The 15,651-nt window shown below is 55.0% G+C and overlaps 2 protein-coding genes across 2 annotated transcripts in view; one reads left to right on the top strand and one right to left on the bottom strand.

Moving 5' to 3' along the window:
* The window catches only part of PPP5D1 (PPP5 tetratricopeptide repeat domain containing 1), a 109,512-nt gene extending 104,574 nt beyond the window's left edge, over positions 1-4,938 (bottom strand). The window contains exon 1 of the mRNA XM_012496833.2: positions 4,673-4,938. Within this exon, the coding sequence (XP_012352287.2) occupies positions 4,673-4,759 (87 nt within the window). The 5' untranslated portion in view covers positions 4,760-4,938. The remainder of the gene's footprint in view (positions 1-4,672) is intronic.
* Positions 4,939-5,030: 92 nt separating this feature from the next.
* Positions 5,031-14,589, top strand: CALM3 (calmodulin 3). The gene is made up of 6 exons (XM_030807711.1): positions 5,031-5,233; positions 9,611-9,641; positions 11,971-12,114; positions 12,276-12,382; positions 12,640-12,775; positions 12,919-14,589. Exons 1-6 carry the CDS (start codon positions 5,231-5,233, stop codon positions 12,945-12,947), a joined length of 450 nt encoding a protein of 149 aa, XP_030663571.1. The 5' UTR covers positions 5,031-5,230; the 3' UTR covers positions 12,948-14,589.
* Positions 14,590-15,651: the final 1,062 nt, after the last annotated feature.

The following is a 15,651-nucleotide window of genomic DNA, read 5'->3' as shown; positions in this document are numbered from 1 at the left end:
AACCAGATTTGCCCGAGTGTAGTGGCTTACACCTGATTACAGCACTTTGGGAGGCCAAGGCAGGTGGATCATTTGAGCTCAAGAGTTCCAGACCAGCCTGGCCAACATGGTGAAACCCTGTTTTTACTAAAAATACAAAAATTAGCCAAGTGTACTGGTGGGTGCCTGTAGTCCCACTACTTGGGAGGCTGAGGCAGGAGAATTGCCTAAACCCGGGAGGCAGAGGTTGCGGTGAGCCAAAATCATGCCACTGCACTCTAGCCTATGTGACAGAGCAAGACTCCGTCTCAAAAACAATAACAGATCTTGTGTGAACTAATAGAATAAGAACTCGCTCGTTACCATGAGGACAGCACCAAGTCATTCATGAGGGATCCACCCCTATGACCCAAACACCTCCCACCAGGCCCCACCTCCAACATTGGTGATCATATTTTAACATGAGATTTGAGACTGAGTAACATAGTGAGAACTCCATCTGTACAAAATTTTAAAAGTTAGCCTGGCATGATACAGCAAGCTACTCTAGCTACTCAGGAGGCTGAGGTGGGAGGATTGCTGGAGCCTAGGAGATGGAGGCTGCAGTGAGCCAAGATAGTGCCACTGCACTCCAATCTGGGTGACACAGACCCTATCTCAAAAGAAAAAGAAATGAGATTTTAGGAGGACAAATATTCAAAACATATCAGCCAGCTTGCTTCTACCACCATTTTGGAAGTGGGAGTCCTCCTGGGTTGAAATTTTTAATAGCATCATTATGGTAAGTCACAATTGAGAATGTGTCATTTGAACAAAGACTTGATGTTAAGGAGGGGATAAGCCACGTAGGGATTATGGGGAGAGCGTTTGATGAAGAGGAAATAATAGAAACCAGCCAGAAGTGTTCAAGTGCCAATGGCACTCAACAGAGTGAGTAGTGGTGGAGCATGCTTAGGGAGGTAGAGTTAAAAAAAATAATGGGGTTGGGCCGGGAGTGGTGGCTCATGCCTGTAATCCCGGCACTTTGGGAGGCCGAGGCAGGCAGATCACGAGGTCAGGAGTTTGAGAACAGCCTGACCAACATGGTGAAATCCTATCTCTACTAAAAATACAAAAAAAATACAAAAATTAACCGGGCGTGGTGACAGGTGCCTGTAATCTCAGCTACTCAGGAGGTTGAGACAGGAGAATCACTTGAACCCAGGAGGCGGAGGTTGCAGTGAGCCGAGATGGTGCCACTGCACTCCAGCCTGAGCAACAAAGTGAGACTCCATCTCAAAAATAAAAATAAAAAATAAAAAATAATGGAGTCATCAGATTGTGGTGTGGGTACAACAGCAAATAATATTGCTGGGCTTAGTGTTTGTCCAGCTGATGGATATAAACTGGTGTGTTATTGGGATTTTAGTTTACATTTCCCTGATTACAGTGGAGTAGAGCCTTAGTTTATCAGTCTTTCCTAAAGCTCAGAAGGTATTGGGACTCTTGGCTAACTGTAGAGGACAATTTTGAAGACTGGAAGCCCAGGAACCCCTGGGAGGTCCAAAACATCATTTCCCAACCCTGGAAAAGAGTGGCTTTGAGACTGGGGTTACCAGATTTAGCAAATAGGAATATAGAATGCTCAATTGAATTTGAATTTCAGATAAATAACAAAAGAAAAGTTTGTACATAAGTATACCCCCATGCAATTTTTGCTTAAAAATATATTGAGCAAAAGAAGCTGGCACAAAAAAAAAACCATGTTATTTGTTTTCCTTTCTATAAAATTCTAGAAGAGGCAAACTAATCAAAAATGACAGAAGTCAGAACAGTGGTTGCTTGAAGAGGGCAAGAATTGACTTTTAAAGGGTCACAGGAAGCCGGGCGCGGTGGCTCAAGCCTGTAATCCCAGCACTTTGGGAGGCCGAGGCGGGCGGATCACGAGGTCAGGAGATCGAGACCACGGTGAAACCCCGTCTCCACTAAAAATACAAAAAATTAGCCGGGCGTGGTGGCGGGCGCCTGTAGTCCCAGCTACTCGGAGAGGCTGAGGCAGGAGAATGGCGTGAACCCGGGAGGCGGAGCTTGCAGTGAGCCGAGATTGCGCCACTGTACTCCAGCCTGGGTGACAGAGCGAGACTCCGTCTCAAAAAAAATAAATAAAGGGTCACAGGAGAACTGATTTCTGGGGTGATGGAAATGTTCTATAGCAATAATATTGTCTAGGATGGTGGTTACATGGGTGTATGCAATTATCAAAGCTTATTGAAGTGAATATTTAAAATCTGTGGCTTTTTTCTTTTCTTTTTTTTTTTTTTTTTTTGAGACAGAGTCTTGCTCTATCGCCCAGGCTGGAGTGCAGTGGCATGATCTCTGCTCACTGCAACCTCCGCCTCCCGGGTTCAAGTAATTCTCCTGCCTCAGCCTCCCCAGTGGCTGAGATTACAGGCATGTGCCACTACGCCCAGCTAATTTTTGTATTCTTAGTAGAGATGGGGTTTCACCATGTTGGCCAGGCTGGTCTCAAACTGTTACCTTGTGATCCGCCCGCCTCAGCCTCCCAAAGTGCTGGGATTACAGGCGTGAGCCACCACCACGCCCGGCCCAATCTGTGGCCTTTTGTTTTGGTTTTTTGTTTGTTTTTTTCTTTTTTGAGACAGAGTCTTTCTCTGTCACCCAGGCTGGAGTGCGGTGGTGGCACAATCTCGGCTCACTGCAACCTCCACCTCCTGGGTTCAAGCGACTCTCGTGCTTCAGCCTCCTGAGTAGTTGGGATTACAGGTGTGTGCCACCACGCCTGGCTAATTTTTGTATTTTTAGTAGAGAAGAGGTTTCACCATGTTGGCCAGGCTGGTCTCGAACTCCTGACCTCGTGATCCTCCTGCTTCGGCCTCCCAAAGTGCTGGGATTACAGATGTGAGCCACCGTGCCCCATGGGCCTTTTTGTAACGTAAATTATGCCACACAAGCAAAAAAAAAAAAAGGGGGGGTCACATGGCTAATTGAACCAATCAGAGGCAAGAAAGCAGAGCTATGCTGATTGGCTTATGCCTGAGCCACAGACCCCTCGCCAAACTAGGCGCAAGAAGGGACGGTCATGGTGGATCAGCCTGTAATCCCAGCACTTTGGGAGGCCAAGACAGGAGGATCACTGGAGTTCAGGAGTTTGAGACCAGCCTGGGCAACAGAGTGAGACTTCGTCTCCATAAAAAGAAAAAGTGGCCGGGTGTGGTGGTTCACGCCTGTAATCCCAACACTTTGGGAGGCCAAGGCAGGCGGATCACCTGAGGCCAGGAGTTCGAGACCAGCCTGGCCAACATGGTGAGACCCCCATCTCTACTAAAAGTACAAAAATTAGTCGGGCGTGGTGGCGGGCACCTGTAGTCACAGCTACTTGGGAGGCTGAGGCAGGAGAATCGCTTGAACCCGGGAGGTGGAGGTTGCAGTGAGCCGAGATGGGATCACTGCACTCCAGCTTGGGTGACAGAAGGAGCCAACGTCTCAAAAAAATTTTTGTGTTTTTAGTAGAGATGGGGTTTCACCATGTTGGCCAGACTGATCTTGAACTCCTGACCCAAGGTGATCCACCCACCTCGGCCTCACAAAGTGCTGGGATTTACAGGCGTGAGCCACTGCACCCTGTCCTAATTTTTGTATTTTTATTAGAGACGGGGTTTCGCCATGTTGGCCAGGCTGGTCTCGAACTCCTGCGCTCAGACAATCCGCCCGCCTCAGCCTCCCAAAGTGTTAGGATTACAGGCATGAGCCACCGCGCCCGGCCATCTTCTTTACCTCTCCACTGTGTCAGTTTTATTATTCTCTTCTTCTCTAGACACTTTCTTCCGCAAGATAGGGGGCAGAGTGGGAAAATGACCATAGTCAGAACCTATGGGAAGGACCCACCCAAAAGGAAAAGGCTTCTTGTGCCCAGGCTGCAGATCCAAAGCCCCAGGGAAGGACTCTCATTGGTTTAGTCTCCACTCTGTTCCAGGAGGAGCGTAATGATTGGTCCAGCCTGACTCGTTTACCCATCTCTCAACCATCACCATGGTGGGGAGGGGACACGCAGGAGACTGTCAGTTCCTACCCTAAACGGGGGAGGGGGCAGGGGTGATCATTTTCTGAGCCCCTATAAACAAAGTTTCAGTTCTTTTTCCTCCTGTTGCTGGAACACTGGAATAAGGAAAGAGGTCGTCTGTCTAGAGAGACTGGTTGGGGAGTATGGTCTCCCCAGCCCAGCCAAGCTCAGGTCCCTGCATACAGCAGGCGCCTAATTGATGCTTATAGCACGAATGACTGAATGAATAACCCGTTCCCACAGGCTGTCCTGGGATGGTCCTAATTTCACAGACCCTGAGCGGATCAAGGATGAAGCGGGCCCAGGGGTCCCGCCCACCGGCTGAGTGCGTCTTAGGACGCAGAGACAAGACCAGGGAGGGCGGAACCTCTGAGCGTTAGGTAGCACCTTGGAGACCCCGCCACCTCGAAGGGCCCAGTTAGGGGCGGAGCTTCTAAACCCCAGCATTTTGGATTGAACCATCTTCCAGCGGTTAAAGGGGAGAGCCGAGAAAGCCCTTCTGCATTTGTCACCAGCCTTTTTACCACCTCCTGGCCACAGAAACGATGTATTTGCTTCTCTAACGGCCACGCCGTTTTCCCCTTCGCCTCGTTACTCCTCAAAGACCCACGCGGCCACAGAGTCCAGACTTACCCACCACCACCTTGCAGTGGCTCGCCCCAGTTTGACGCATTGCAGGGAAGGTCGGACCAATGGGCGCCACGCTCTCATTTCCGCCATGGGCCAGGCCCAATAGTGACGCGGCTCACAGAGGGACGCGTCACGCACTGCCGAGCGGTGCTCCTCCGCCGAGGAAAGTGAAGTGGGCCCGGGAGGCGGGGCGCGCGGCGAGGGAAAGTAGTCCGGCGGCGGGAGCGAGCGCGCGCGCGCCCGGCGGCAAATCCAGTTCCTGTGCAGGGTGGGGACGAGAGATTCGCGGGCACGTCTGTTTGGAGCGGGGCGCGGAGGGATCCGTGGGAGCCGCAGTGCGGCGGCGCGCGGGCCGGGTGGGGCGGGGCCGAGCGAGGCGGGGCGCGCGCGGCGGCCGTTGAGGGACCGTTGGGGCGGGCGGCGGCGGCGGCGGCGGCGGCGGCGCGCGCTGCGGGCAGTGAGTGTGGAGGCGCGGACGCGCGGCGGAGCTGGAACTGCTGCAGCTGCTGCCGCCGCCGGAGGAACCTTGATCCCCGTGCTCCGGACACCCCGGGCCTCGCCATGGTGAGTGAGGCTGGGGGGTCGCCGAGGCTGCGGGCTCTGAGGCGGGCTTAACGGGGCAGGACCCCTGAGGGGGCGACAGAGCCCAGAGTGGGGGGCGTCCGGGCCCGGCGAGAGCCTCGGGACCCTTTTCTACCCGCGTTGTCGGGGGCCGTTGAACCCAGAGCGGGACGTCTGGATCCCCAAAGGTTTCCAGAAGCGACTTTAGCACCAAATGGGATGTTTAAGTCCACAAATGGGTATCTGAGCCCCGAAAGAGAACATTTGAACCCCGGATGGAGGATCGGGACCCTCAGTGGGACCCCTCAAAAGGATTTTGGACCCAGGATGGGGCGTTGGGTTTCAGGATGGAGGTGTTTGGACCCCAGGGGACGAAATAAGAAAGATGGGCTGGGGAGGGGAGCTATTCAGGCCCTGATGAAGGCGTTTGGTCCTGAGAGGATGCAGGGAACGGGGGACGAAGGGAGGCTGGGCTGCTCCTGGATGGGGTGGTGGAGGGTAGCTGGGCCCGGGCGGGGAGGGGCGATCCCTGGGCTCCTGTGGAGCAGAGGAGAGGGTCAGGGGTGGGCGGTCACTTCTACAGATGAGACTCCCGAGGGTGGGGGAGGGTGGTCTCCAAAGCCCAGCACTGCAGAGGAGGAGGAGGGTGAGGTGCAAGCTTATGGGAGGAAGAGCCTGGGGTGGGTGGCAGCGGAGATTAGAAGATGCTCTTGAAGGCTTCCGGGACGTAGAAGGATCGGGGTCGTGGAGGTGGTGAAAAGGGATGGTGAGAGTGGGGCTCGCCAGTAGTCGGGGGACAGGGACCCTTGGGGTTAATTTGGAAGTAGCTAGAAAAGGTTCCGAGGTTACTGGTGGGTTAAGACTGTTGCTCTAGAAAGACAGAATTTTTTTAATGGGGTAGGAGTGTCGTGTTTGGGTCCGAGAGAAGATGGATTTCCAAGGTGAGGGGTTGGGGAGGACTTGGGCTTGGGTGGTTGGGAGGTGAGGTGGAAGGAGAAAATGAATGGCAGTCAGGGTGGGCCTAGGTTTGGGGGTGGATGTGGGTAGCACCCTGCCAGTCTCCAGGGACAGGCCAGGACAAAGACGGCTCAATGTGGATTGGGAGTGGGCTGCAGGGGCCGGAGGAAGCTTTTCTACCGTCCTCCTTCCCCAGGAAGAACGCGGCTGGGTGGAAGGCACGGGGCAGTGGGAGCAGTTGGGCGGAGCTGTTCAGGCCCCTATTGCGCACTGAAGCCTCATGAAATGGGGATGGGAGATCAAAGTTTGGGGTGCCTCGAATGAGCCAGCTTTTTCAAGCCTAGAAGCGTCACTCCGTCGCTGCCCTTTTCAGGCCAAGAGCACTGCCTTTTCCCAATAGGAGCGCCGGTTTTCTCATGATCCCCAGCCCCACGCACCATGCTGCACCTCCTCACTTGTGCCAAATGACAGTGCAGTACAGTGTGGCGTCGGTGACAATCAGATGTCTATTCCCATGCCCTCGGGGTGGGGGCTGCAGAGCTTGATCAGAGAGTGCCTCTGGGGAGACCCCTTGATCAGCCTGAGGGCCACTTGTTCCATTCAGGACCCTCACTGAGCATGTCTGTTAATTCACAGTTAGGGCTTTGAGAGAAAACCAGCAGACTAGTTCTTTCCTACTCCCTGCCACCCACAACACCCACAGCCCCCCCAGGCTGAGCCTGGGAACCGTGTGCAGCCATCCTCCCTGGCAAGGCTGGGGAGAACAGGCAGCCGCTGCTGTGTATCAGATCTCATACTTGCTGACACAGACCTGATGGCTCCTCTTGCCGCTACCCCATTTTCCCCCAGCAGAACCTGGCTCAAGGGTCCCTGAAGCACTAGCAGGCCCCCTACCTCCAGAATAGGACCCGAGCTTTGGCCACAACTAGTTTCTCTTTCCGTTTGTAATCAGCAAGGTAGAGGTGGGACAAGTCACTGTTAACTGGCCTTGGACTTTGGCCTGAGCTCTGTGGCTCCTCCTTGGCCCGGGTGAGGGGCCCTGGCCTTGGTTTCTGATCTCATCTAACACTGCTCTCTGGCATTGGCTGGGGGCTGGGGCAAGGCAGAGAAATCATACCCTCTTCCCTCCCCCACCTCATGGTTTTTGTTCTTGTCCAGCCCCTTGCTGGAGCCTAAGATGAGTGATAAGGAAGCAGGAGACCAGCTGAGTTATTTTGGAAACAGTTTTTGTTGAAAGTTTAGTCTTCAGGTCTAGAAAGGGAAGAAACCTTGAGCGAGGATCAATGATCTCTTCTTAGGCGGTCGGTTTTCTGGGCAGCAACCTTGCTTGAGATATGTACCTTTCCTTGACCAAGCAGGGAAGTGGGTCTCCAACATGGGAGGGAGAGCGTCTGACAGGCCCTCCATGCAGAGCCACGCCTATTTGCAGCAACCCTGTGACAGAACTGAACATGGCAGTGCCTCATCTGCATCTTACAGTCTTTTGGTGGAGACTGGCAAACGGTGGCCTTCAGAGCCGCTCGGGGCAGTCTGCAGCCTGTCACAGCCTCTTCGCCCCCACCCCCAGCCCCTTACAGTGCTGGCCAAAGGTCCGGGGAGCTGGACTTCTTGCAGGGCGGAGCAGTGGGCTGGGAAGGCCCTGACCTGGCTCGCTTTTTCCATTCTAGGCCAGGGGAAAGAATGAAAAGCAGATGGGATGGCAGCCGCCTCCCCACATTGCTGCCCTCCTCTCTGTTCTTTCCCTGACCCTCCCCGGGCATTGCCTGGTCTCGGTAACCAGAAGCCCATCCTCCCTTCTCACTTTCCCTAAGCCTCTTCCTCAGGTGTCAGGACCTAAGGGATGGCTCCAGGCTTTTTTGCCCATGGTGGGAGGTGGAGCAAGGGGCTCGTGGGTCTGGGGCTGCCAGGTTGGCATTTAGAAGACCAACCATCCTGTCTTTATTGAAGGCAATGCAGAAGAATCTTCATTTGACCTCCCCACCTCCCCTTTACACTTTGGACTTTTCCAGAATGTGCATGTGTGCTGTTTTCCTTCTCTACCTTCCTCTTTCCCCCTCCCTCAGCCCTCTCCCCTCTGTGATCATCACTTTGATTACCCCTCCCATTCTGCCTATTTGGGGCTTGCAAATTCTTCTTCCCTTAGGTTTTTTTTTTTTTTTCTAACTTTTTTAGATCAGTGATTGTTAATATTTGGGACGGGGATGGGGGTAGGGGAGGCAGGCGGTGGTTTGTTCCTAGCCTCTGGAACCTCTCCGTAGAATACTGCAAATTCACATAATAGTCTGCTTCTATTTCTGAGGCTCTCAGACTCAAGACTAGAACATGCTATAGACTTACAGCCCCTTTCCCTGATTGTGAAAGGAAGGGGAACAGACCCACCGTGGTCCCGGGATGGTGGTGCCTTCTTAACAGCATCAACAAAAACCAGGGAAAATTTGTCTTTTGGCTGCTAAAGCTAAATGTCGGGATTCAGCCTCCCCGACCCCCCAGCCCCGCTCCTGCCCCGTAGGGTCACTATGCCTGGCTGATGCCCAGCACACCAGTGCAGGAGAAGCCAGTCCCCGCATCTCCTCCCCACCCCCAAACCCCGCATGCAGCAAGGGCTGCCTGCCACCCATTGGCCAGTCCCCAGAGTGCCCAAGCTGGAAAGGGTTAAAAACTGCAGTGCAAGCTGACTTCAGTCCTCTGCTGCTGCCCACTGCAGCCCTCTGTCTGACGTTTGTCCCTCCTGCCCAAAAGAAACAAAACAGAATGGCCCTGTGCCCTCACTGTGCTCAGGGGGTGGAGCGCCTGCTTCCAGCCTGACCAGAGTTCTTTAGGTGCTTGAGCAACTCGGGCCGCAAGTTAGGGGAATTTTTGCCACTCGGGTGGACTCTGCCTGAGCCAACCGCCTTCAAATAAGGTGACACAGAAACTAGCAGAGATAGCCCCAGACATCGTCCCTCTGCCCTACCCGAGGACTGGCCTGCTTCAGTTTGGAGCCTTCTAGAGCTTCTTGATGAGGCCTCCAGGGCAATCGTTCCCTTCACTCGGCCTCTGGGGCTCCCACTGATGAGATGCAAACCTGTGCGGGGCCTCGCCAGCGCTGCTGGTTTGGGGCTGGGGCAGGCTTTTCTCCCGCCCCTGTGGCTCCCACATGCTGGGGTGAGATTGGAAGCCTGTTGGTCTGGGCAGCTTCATCGGGCCCTGTATCCAGCAGGCCTGAGTGTCCAGCCCACCCTGGTAGCCAGCTTTCTGAATCACCAGACTTTATCATCAGGCGCTGGCTCTGCCTCAGACCCTGCCTCTGGCGTGCTCCTCCCTGGCCCGGCGGGAATGCCACGTGGAGCCGGCCTCACTGGGGCCGGGGGCCTGGGCTGAGTGAGGAAGATGCATCCGTGCTGTCCCGCCTGGTGACTGACTTTCCCCTTCATGCTTTTGCAGGCTGACCAGCTGACTGAGGAGCAGATCGCAGGTGAGTCTGCTGTCCCCTCATCTTAGCTCAGGAAAGCCTCCACATCCCCACCCAAATCTTAGTCACTGAGGAGTGACATCTGATGGGTGAACCTGTGTATCCCTTGTGTCACCTAACACTATGCCTTGTGCCTAGAATGCTGATAAATGTGTGTAAGAGCACACTAGTGCCCCCAATGACACCAAGCCCCATGGCCCTGAGACAGGCCTTTACCACACACCAAAGGCTGTGTTCCTCTCCTGGGCCTGGGTCATCTAGGGGCTTGATATCAGTGGCTGCAGGATGAACCCAACTCTCTCCCAGCTTCAGCCAGGTTGGCTTAGAAGGTGAGCTCCCTGCCTCCCTATGGGGCCTGCAGAGCTCCTGTCCCACTTTAGGAGCCGCCCAGGAGCTGGCTCGTCACTCCCACCTCTGCACTTGCCTGCGCTTTGCACTTCTTTTTGCATGTGCCTGCGCCTGCCTGTTCTGTTGGCAGAAGTGCCTCCCCAGCGCTTTGCATGGGCAGCTCCTTCCCATCCCTTAGCTCAGATGTCCGCTTGGGGAGGCCTTCCCTGACCCCCATCTCAAGTACACAGCCTTCCTTTACTCTCCTTTACATCACTTTATTTTCTTCATAACCTTTCTCACTGTCTGAAATTATTTTCTTATGTCTTCACCTGTTGTATCTCCTGTTACTAGATGTGAGTTCCATTGAGTTTGGGACTTGGTTTTGTTGGTCCCTGCTATAGCCTTAATGCCTGCCTAGAACATAGTAGGTCCTCCGCAAACTTGCTGGCTAAACAAACAATCCTCTCTCTCAGCAAGCTAGAAGAAATCCCTGGATCCCATCTAATTCATTCTTCTAACCCCTCCAAAACCCCAGAAGGGTCAGCTGCAGGAACTATTGTGTAATTATGGGTCCTTGCCTGCCTACCCACCCATAGTGAGCTGCCTGAGGACAGAGAGCAACTCTTGGTTTATCTCCATAGCCAGGGGCCAGCACGCAATAGACCAGAGGAGCGATCCAGAGAATGGGCCTCTGCTCCCCACCAGCTACCCAGCCCCCAGCTCTGCTGTCAGGTTCAACCCGCTGTGTAACAAGTACTAAAGGCTCAGCTTCTGCAGTGGGAGGAGGCAGGAACAGACTTGCCTTCTCTCCTTTCTCCCCACAACCCCCCTCACAGAGTCACCTTTGCAGCTTCAAAATTTTGGCCCTGGGTGGCTATGGAGACCCCTGAGGAAAGCCAGAGGATGGCCTGGTTTAGTGATATGAGCTCGGGGTGCCTCCATGACCCACTCCCTGCCCACCCCAAGAACAACAAGGCCTCAGCACAGGGAGGTACCAGCCTCCCTGGAGACTCTTGCCGTGTCCCCAGGGCCCAGAGGCTTGGGGCCACAGCTGCCCAGCTGTGCATGTCCCTCCCAACGCACCTGCCACCCATCTCCCAACTCTGGCCTTGTGCAACATAAACGGTCTGCTTTTCACCCTGTCCCCGTTAGCAAACTGTCCACCGCCTCACCCCAGCCCACACCCTCTGGGAATAGGCTGCCAGACATCTGTTTTTTGAGGGCTTGGGGGTAGAGGAGCACCAGGTGCCAAAATGGGCCCAGTGGGAGGGCAAGAGCCATGTGCTTCTCTCCCTGCCCCTGATGCGGCCCCAGCTGTGGCCTTCCCACTCAGCACTGCTAGCTCCTCATCCTCCTGGCTTGGCAGCCGTCCCCTCGCTTTCCATCCCCCCACCCACCCCACGCACCGTCCGTCAGCCATGTTCTGCTGCCGACCACCCCCACGCTCACCACACGCAGTGGCTCAGCTCCTTTGGAAGCTGGTAGCACCCACGGCAGGGAACAGGGCTGCCAGTCAGAAGGGAGTGGATGCCTGCATTTCCTCTTCAGGCCGGCCAGAGGCATTCTGCAGCCTCCCCTCCTCGTCCCAGCCAACCAACCCTGGCTAACACACTCAGATGAAGAATCCTTTCGGCTTTCATTCACTCCGTGACTTTGGTCCATTTCATCATTTGAGGGAGAAGCCAAAGTCAGGGACCAAACAAATGTAGAATCATCTAAGGACAGCTGTCAGACCATTTTTCCCCACTGTCTTCACTGGCTGGCCAGAAAAATAGCTTTACCTGGCACAGTGTTGATGTTCAATAACTTGAATGAAGGTTGGAAGGGCTTTGCTCTGACACTGAGGAGAGAGAGCTGGTTGCATGGGACTTGAAGTCTGTCTCAGTTTCTTTAGGTGGGACTGACGCCCTTGGCCTTCCTCCAGGGAAGGCGTCCAGCATCCAGAGCTAAGGATTCTCCTGTGGGCCTTGTGACCTCTGACTCCTTCCCCTTCTTTCCTCAGAGTTTAAGGAGGCCTTCTCCCTCTTTGACAAGGATGGAGATGGCACTATCACCACCAAGGAGTTGGGGACAGTGATGAGATCCCTGGGACAGAACCCCACTGAAGCAGAGCTGCAGGATATGATCAATGAGGTGGATGCAGATGGTGAGCCCCACAGAGCGCGTGGGCAGCCCCGCTTCTGGTCACCCCGAGTGACTGCAGGGAGCCTCCCTCAGGGTGATGGATGAGCCCGTGTCTCTCAGGGCCCAGGGTCATCTTCCAGGGCCCAGGCCAAGAGCATTCTCCATCCTTTCCCCACCTTCCAGGGAACGGGACCATTGACTTCCCGGAGTTCCTGACCATGATGGCCAGAAAGATGAAGGACACAGACAGTGAGGAGGAGATCCGAGAGGCGTTCCGTGTCTTTGACAAGGTAAGCAGCCCTCTCCAGGGGCGGCCCTGAGACTGACGCCAGCCTTCAGGCAGACAGGCGGAACTGGAGCCACGGAGCTACCACTTCCAGGAGGCCCGGGTCCCGGTGCCAGCCTCACTGCCAACCTGCTCTGCCACCTCAGGCAGCCTCCCTCACTGTGCTCACTGCCAAGGGATGGTGATGACAGCCACCCCTCTCACTGCCTCTCTCCCCGCCGGGGGAAGTGCCCAGTGAAAGGCTTTATCCCCAACCCCCAGGATGGGAACGGCTACATCAGCGCCGCAGAGCTGCGTCACGTAATGACGAACCTGGGGGAGAAGCTGACCGATGAGGAGGTGGATGAGATGATCAGAGAGGCTGACATCGATGGAGATGGCCAGGTCAATTATGAAGGTGAGTCAAGGCCAGGCTTGATCTCTGGAACAAGAAGAGGATTGCAGCTTCAGGAACAAGCCCCCAGATCCCTCTTGTTGGGGAGGGCTGCTCGCCACTCAGCCAGCCCGCCTGACCTCCTCTCTCTCTGCTTCACTCCACAGAGTTTGTACAGATGATGACTGCAAAGTGAAGGCCCCCCGGGCAGCTGGCGATGCCCGTTCTCTTGATCTCTCTCTTCTCGCGCGCGCACTCTCTCTTCAACACTCCCCTGCGTACCCCGGTTCTAGCAAACACCAATTGATTGACTGAGAATCTGATAAAGCAACAAAAGATTTGTCCCAAGCTGCATGATTGCTCTTTCTCCTTCTTCCCTGAGTCTCTCTCCATGCCCCTCATCTCTTCCTTTTGCCCTCGCCTCTTCCATCCATGTCTTCCAAGGCCTGATGCATTCATAAGATGAAGCCCTCCCCAGATCCCCTTGGGGAGCCTCTGCCCACCTCCAGCCCGGGTGGCTCTCCTCCATTTTGGTTTGTTTCCTCTTGTTTGTCATCTTATTTTGGGTGCTGGGGTGGCTGCCAGCCCTGTCCTGGGACCTGCTGGGAGGGAGAAGAGGCCCTCCCCCAGGCAGAAGAGCATGCCCTTTGCCGTTGCATGCAACCAGCCCTGTGATTCCGTGTGCAGATCCCAGCAGCCTGTTGGGGCAGGGGTGCCAAGGGAGGCATTCCAGAAGGACTGAGGGGGCGTTGAGGAATTGTGGCGTTGACTGGATGTGGCCCAGGAGGGGGTCGAGGGGGCCGACTCACAGAAGGGGACTGACAGTGGGCAACACTCACATCCCACTGGCTGCTGTTCTGAAACCAACTAATTGGCTTTCTGAGGTTTGGCTGGGTGGGAACTGCTCGTTCGGCCACTCTGCAAATTGGACTTGCCCGCGTTCCTGAAGCGCTCTCGAGCTGTTCTGTAAATACCTGGTGCTAACATCCCATGCCGCTCCCTCCTCACGATGCACCCACCGCCCTGAGGGCCCGTCCTAGGAATGGATGTGGGGATGGTCGCTTTGTAATGTGCTGGTTCTTTTTTTTTCTTTCCCCTCTACGGCCCTTAAGACTTTCATTTTGTTCAGAACCATGCTAACCATGGGCTAGCTAAAGGGTGGGGAGAGGGAAAATGGGCCCCACCACGCTCTCAAGAGAACGCACCTGCAATAAATATTGTCGGCCAGCTGCCCAGGGGACAGCAGCTATAGCAGCCTCTGCATCCTGGTCCGCCAGCACCTCCCGCTTCTCCGTGGTGACTTGGCGCCGCTTCCTCACATCTGTGCTCTGTGCCCTCTTCCCTGCCTCTCCCCTCGCCCACCTGCCTGCCCCCATACTCCCCCAGCGGAGAGCATGATCCGTGCCCTTGCTTCTGACTTTCGCCTCTGGGACAAGTAAGTCAATGTGGGCAGTTCAGTCGTCTGGGTTTTTTTCCCTTTTCTGTTCATTTCATCTGGCTCCCCCCACCACCTCCTCACCCCCCCCCCGCCCCGCCCCCCCCGCCCCCTGCTTCCCCTCACTGCCCAGGTCGATCAAGTGGCTTTTCCTGGGACCTGCCCAGCTTTGAGAATCTCTTCTCATCCACCCTCTGGCACCCAGCCACTGAGGGAAGGAGGGACGGGGCATAGTGGGAGACCCAGCCAAGAGCTGAGGGTAAGGGCAGGTAGGCGTGAGGCTGTGGACATTTTCGGAATGTTTTGGTTTTGTTTTTTTTAAACCGGGCAATATTGTGTTCAGTTCAAGCTGTGAAGAAAAATATATATCAATGTTTTCCAATAAAATACAGTGACTACCTGACTTGGCTCCTCCCCTCCTGTCTCAGTTTCTGGCCTGCCCCCTCCAACACACACACACACACACACACACACACACACACACACCCCAACCCCCACACTGACTCCTTTGACCCAGAGGTGGAAGAGCCTCTCCTCCAAGCTGGCTCTGAAGCTGTGTCCGGTCAGTGCAGCCCAGTGGACGCCTCTGAACCACAGTTCTGATCCCAGCTAGATTGCAGGGTCATCAAGGGCAGGGTCCTGTCCTAGAGATAGTCGCGCAAATGGACTGAAAGGCGGGGACTGAGAAGCTCCATCTGAGGCAGGCCCATCACGCCACAGGAGCACACAGAGAAGGGGTCAGCCCAGCCAGGTGGCAGGACTGAGCTGAGACCTACCTGAAAGATGGGGCAGTCCCCTAGCTGGGTAGGGGAAGGAAAGGCGTTCCAGTTGTGGGGGACGATGTGTATGGAAGCCCTGAGGCAAGAGAAGCCCAGACACCAAGGAACTGAAGGAAATCCAGCGAGGCTGGGTGAGAGCCCTGAGCAGCTTGGAGCCCAGCCGGGTGAAGAGAGGAAGGCAGGGGCAGGCCCTGCAGTGGGTGAGCCTCTTGATGGTTTGGGGAGAGGGGTGGCATTCACTGCTTTAGTCTCACAGGCAGCCAGAACATTCCAAGTTTGATCTACAGTGGTGAGAAAGGCATGGTCCTGAGCTCACAGGGAGGGCATGGGACTCAGTGTTGGTTTGAAGATCTGAAACAAAAAGCCCAAAACAACTGCAAACCACACAAGGCAGAGTACAAACCACTATGCGGTCACTATGCGGCAGAGAGATGAGGCCAAATTACAAACCACAGAAAGCTCAACTTCCTCGTGGCAAGTGGGGATGTGAGGAAGAAGCTGCCTCAACAGTGCCCGGTGGCACATGCCTGTAATCCTCCTACTTTGGGAGGCTGAGGCAGGAGGATTACTTGATGCCAAGAGTTTAAGACCAGCCTGGGCAACAAAGCAAGACCCTCCCATTCCAGTGGGGCTATAGTGGAGGGATGGGTCAGAATCCTCAGGGGCTTTTCTCATTCTCCCTCAGG

This window comes from Nomascus leucogenys, unplaced genomic scaffold (assembly GCF_006542625.1).
Source record: "Nomascus leucogenys isolate Asia unplaced genomic scaffold, Asia_NLE_v1 Super-Scaffold_241, whole genome shotgun sequence".
NCBI classification, from domain to species: Eukaryota; Metazoa; Chordata; class Mammalia; order Primates; family Hylobatidae; genus Nomascus; species Nomascus leucogenys.
Note: the sequence above shows the minus strand (reverse complement) of the source record. Positions and strands in the feature narration are given on the sequence as shown.

Excerpts from the sequence above, each read along its gene's own strand:
- CALM3 (XM_030807711.1), top strand. Across the intron at positions 12,115-12,275 it reads CAATGAGGTGGATGCAGATG|GGAACGGGACCATTGACTTC; the intron begins GTGAGCCCCACA and ends CCCACCTTCCAG. Across the intron at positions 12,776-12,918 it reads TGGCCAGGTCAATTATGAAG|AGTTTGTACAGATGATGACT; the intron begins GTGAGTCAAGGC and ends TTCACTCCACAG.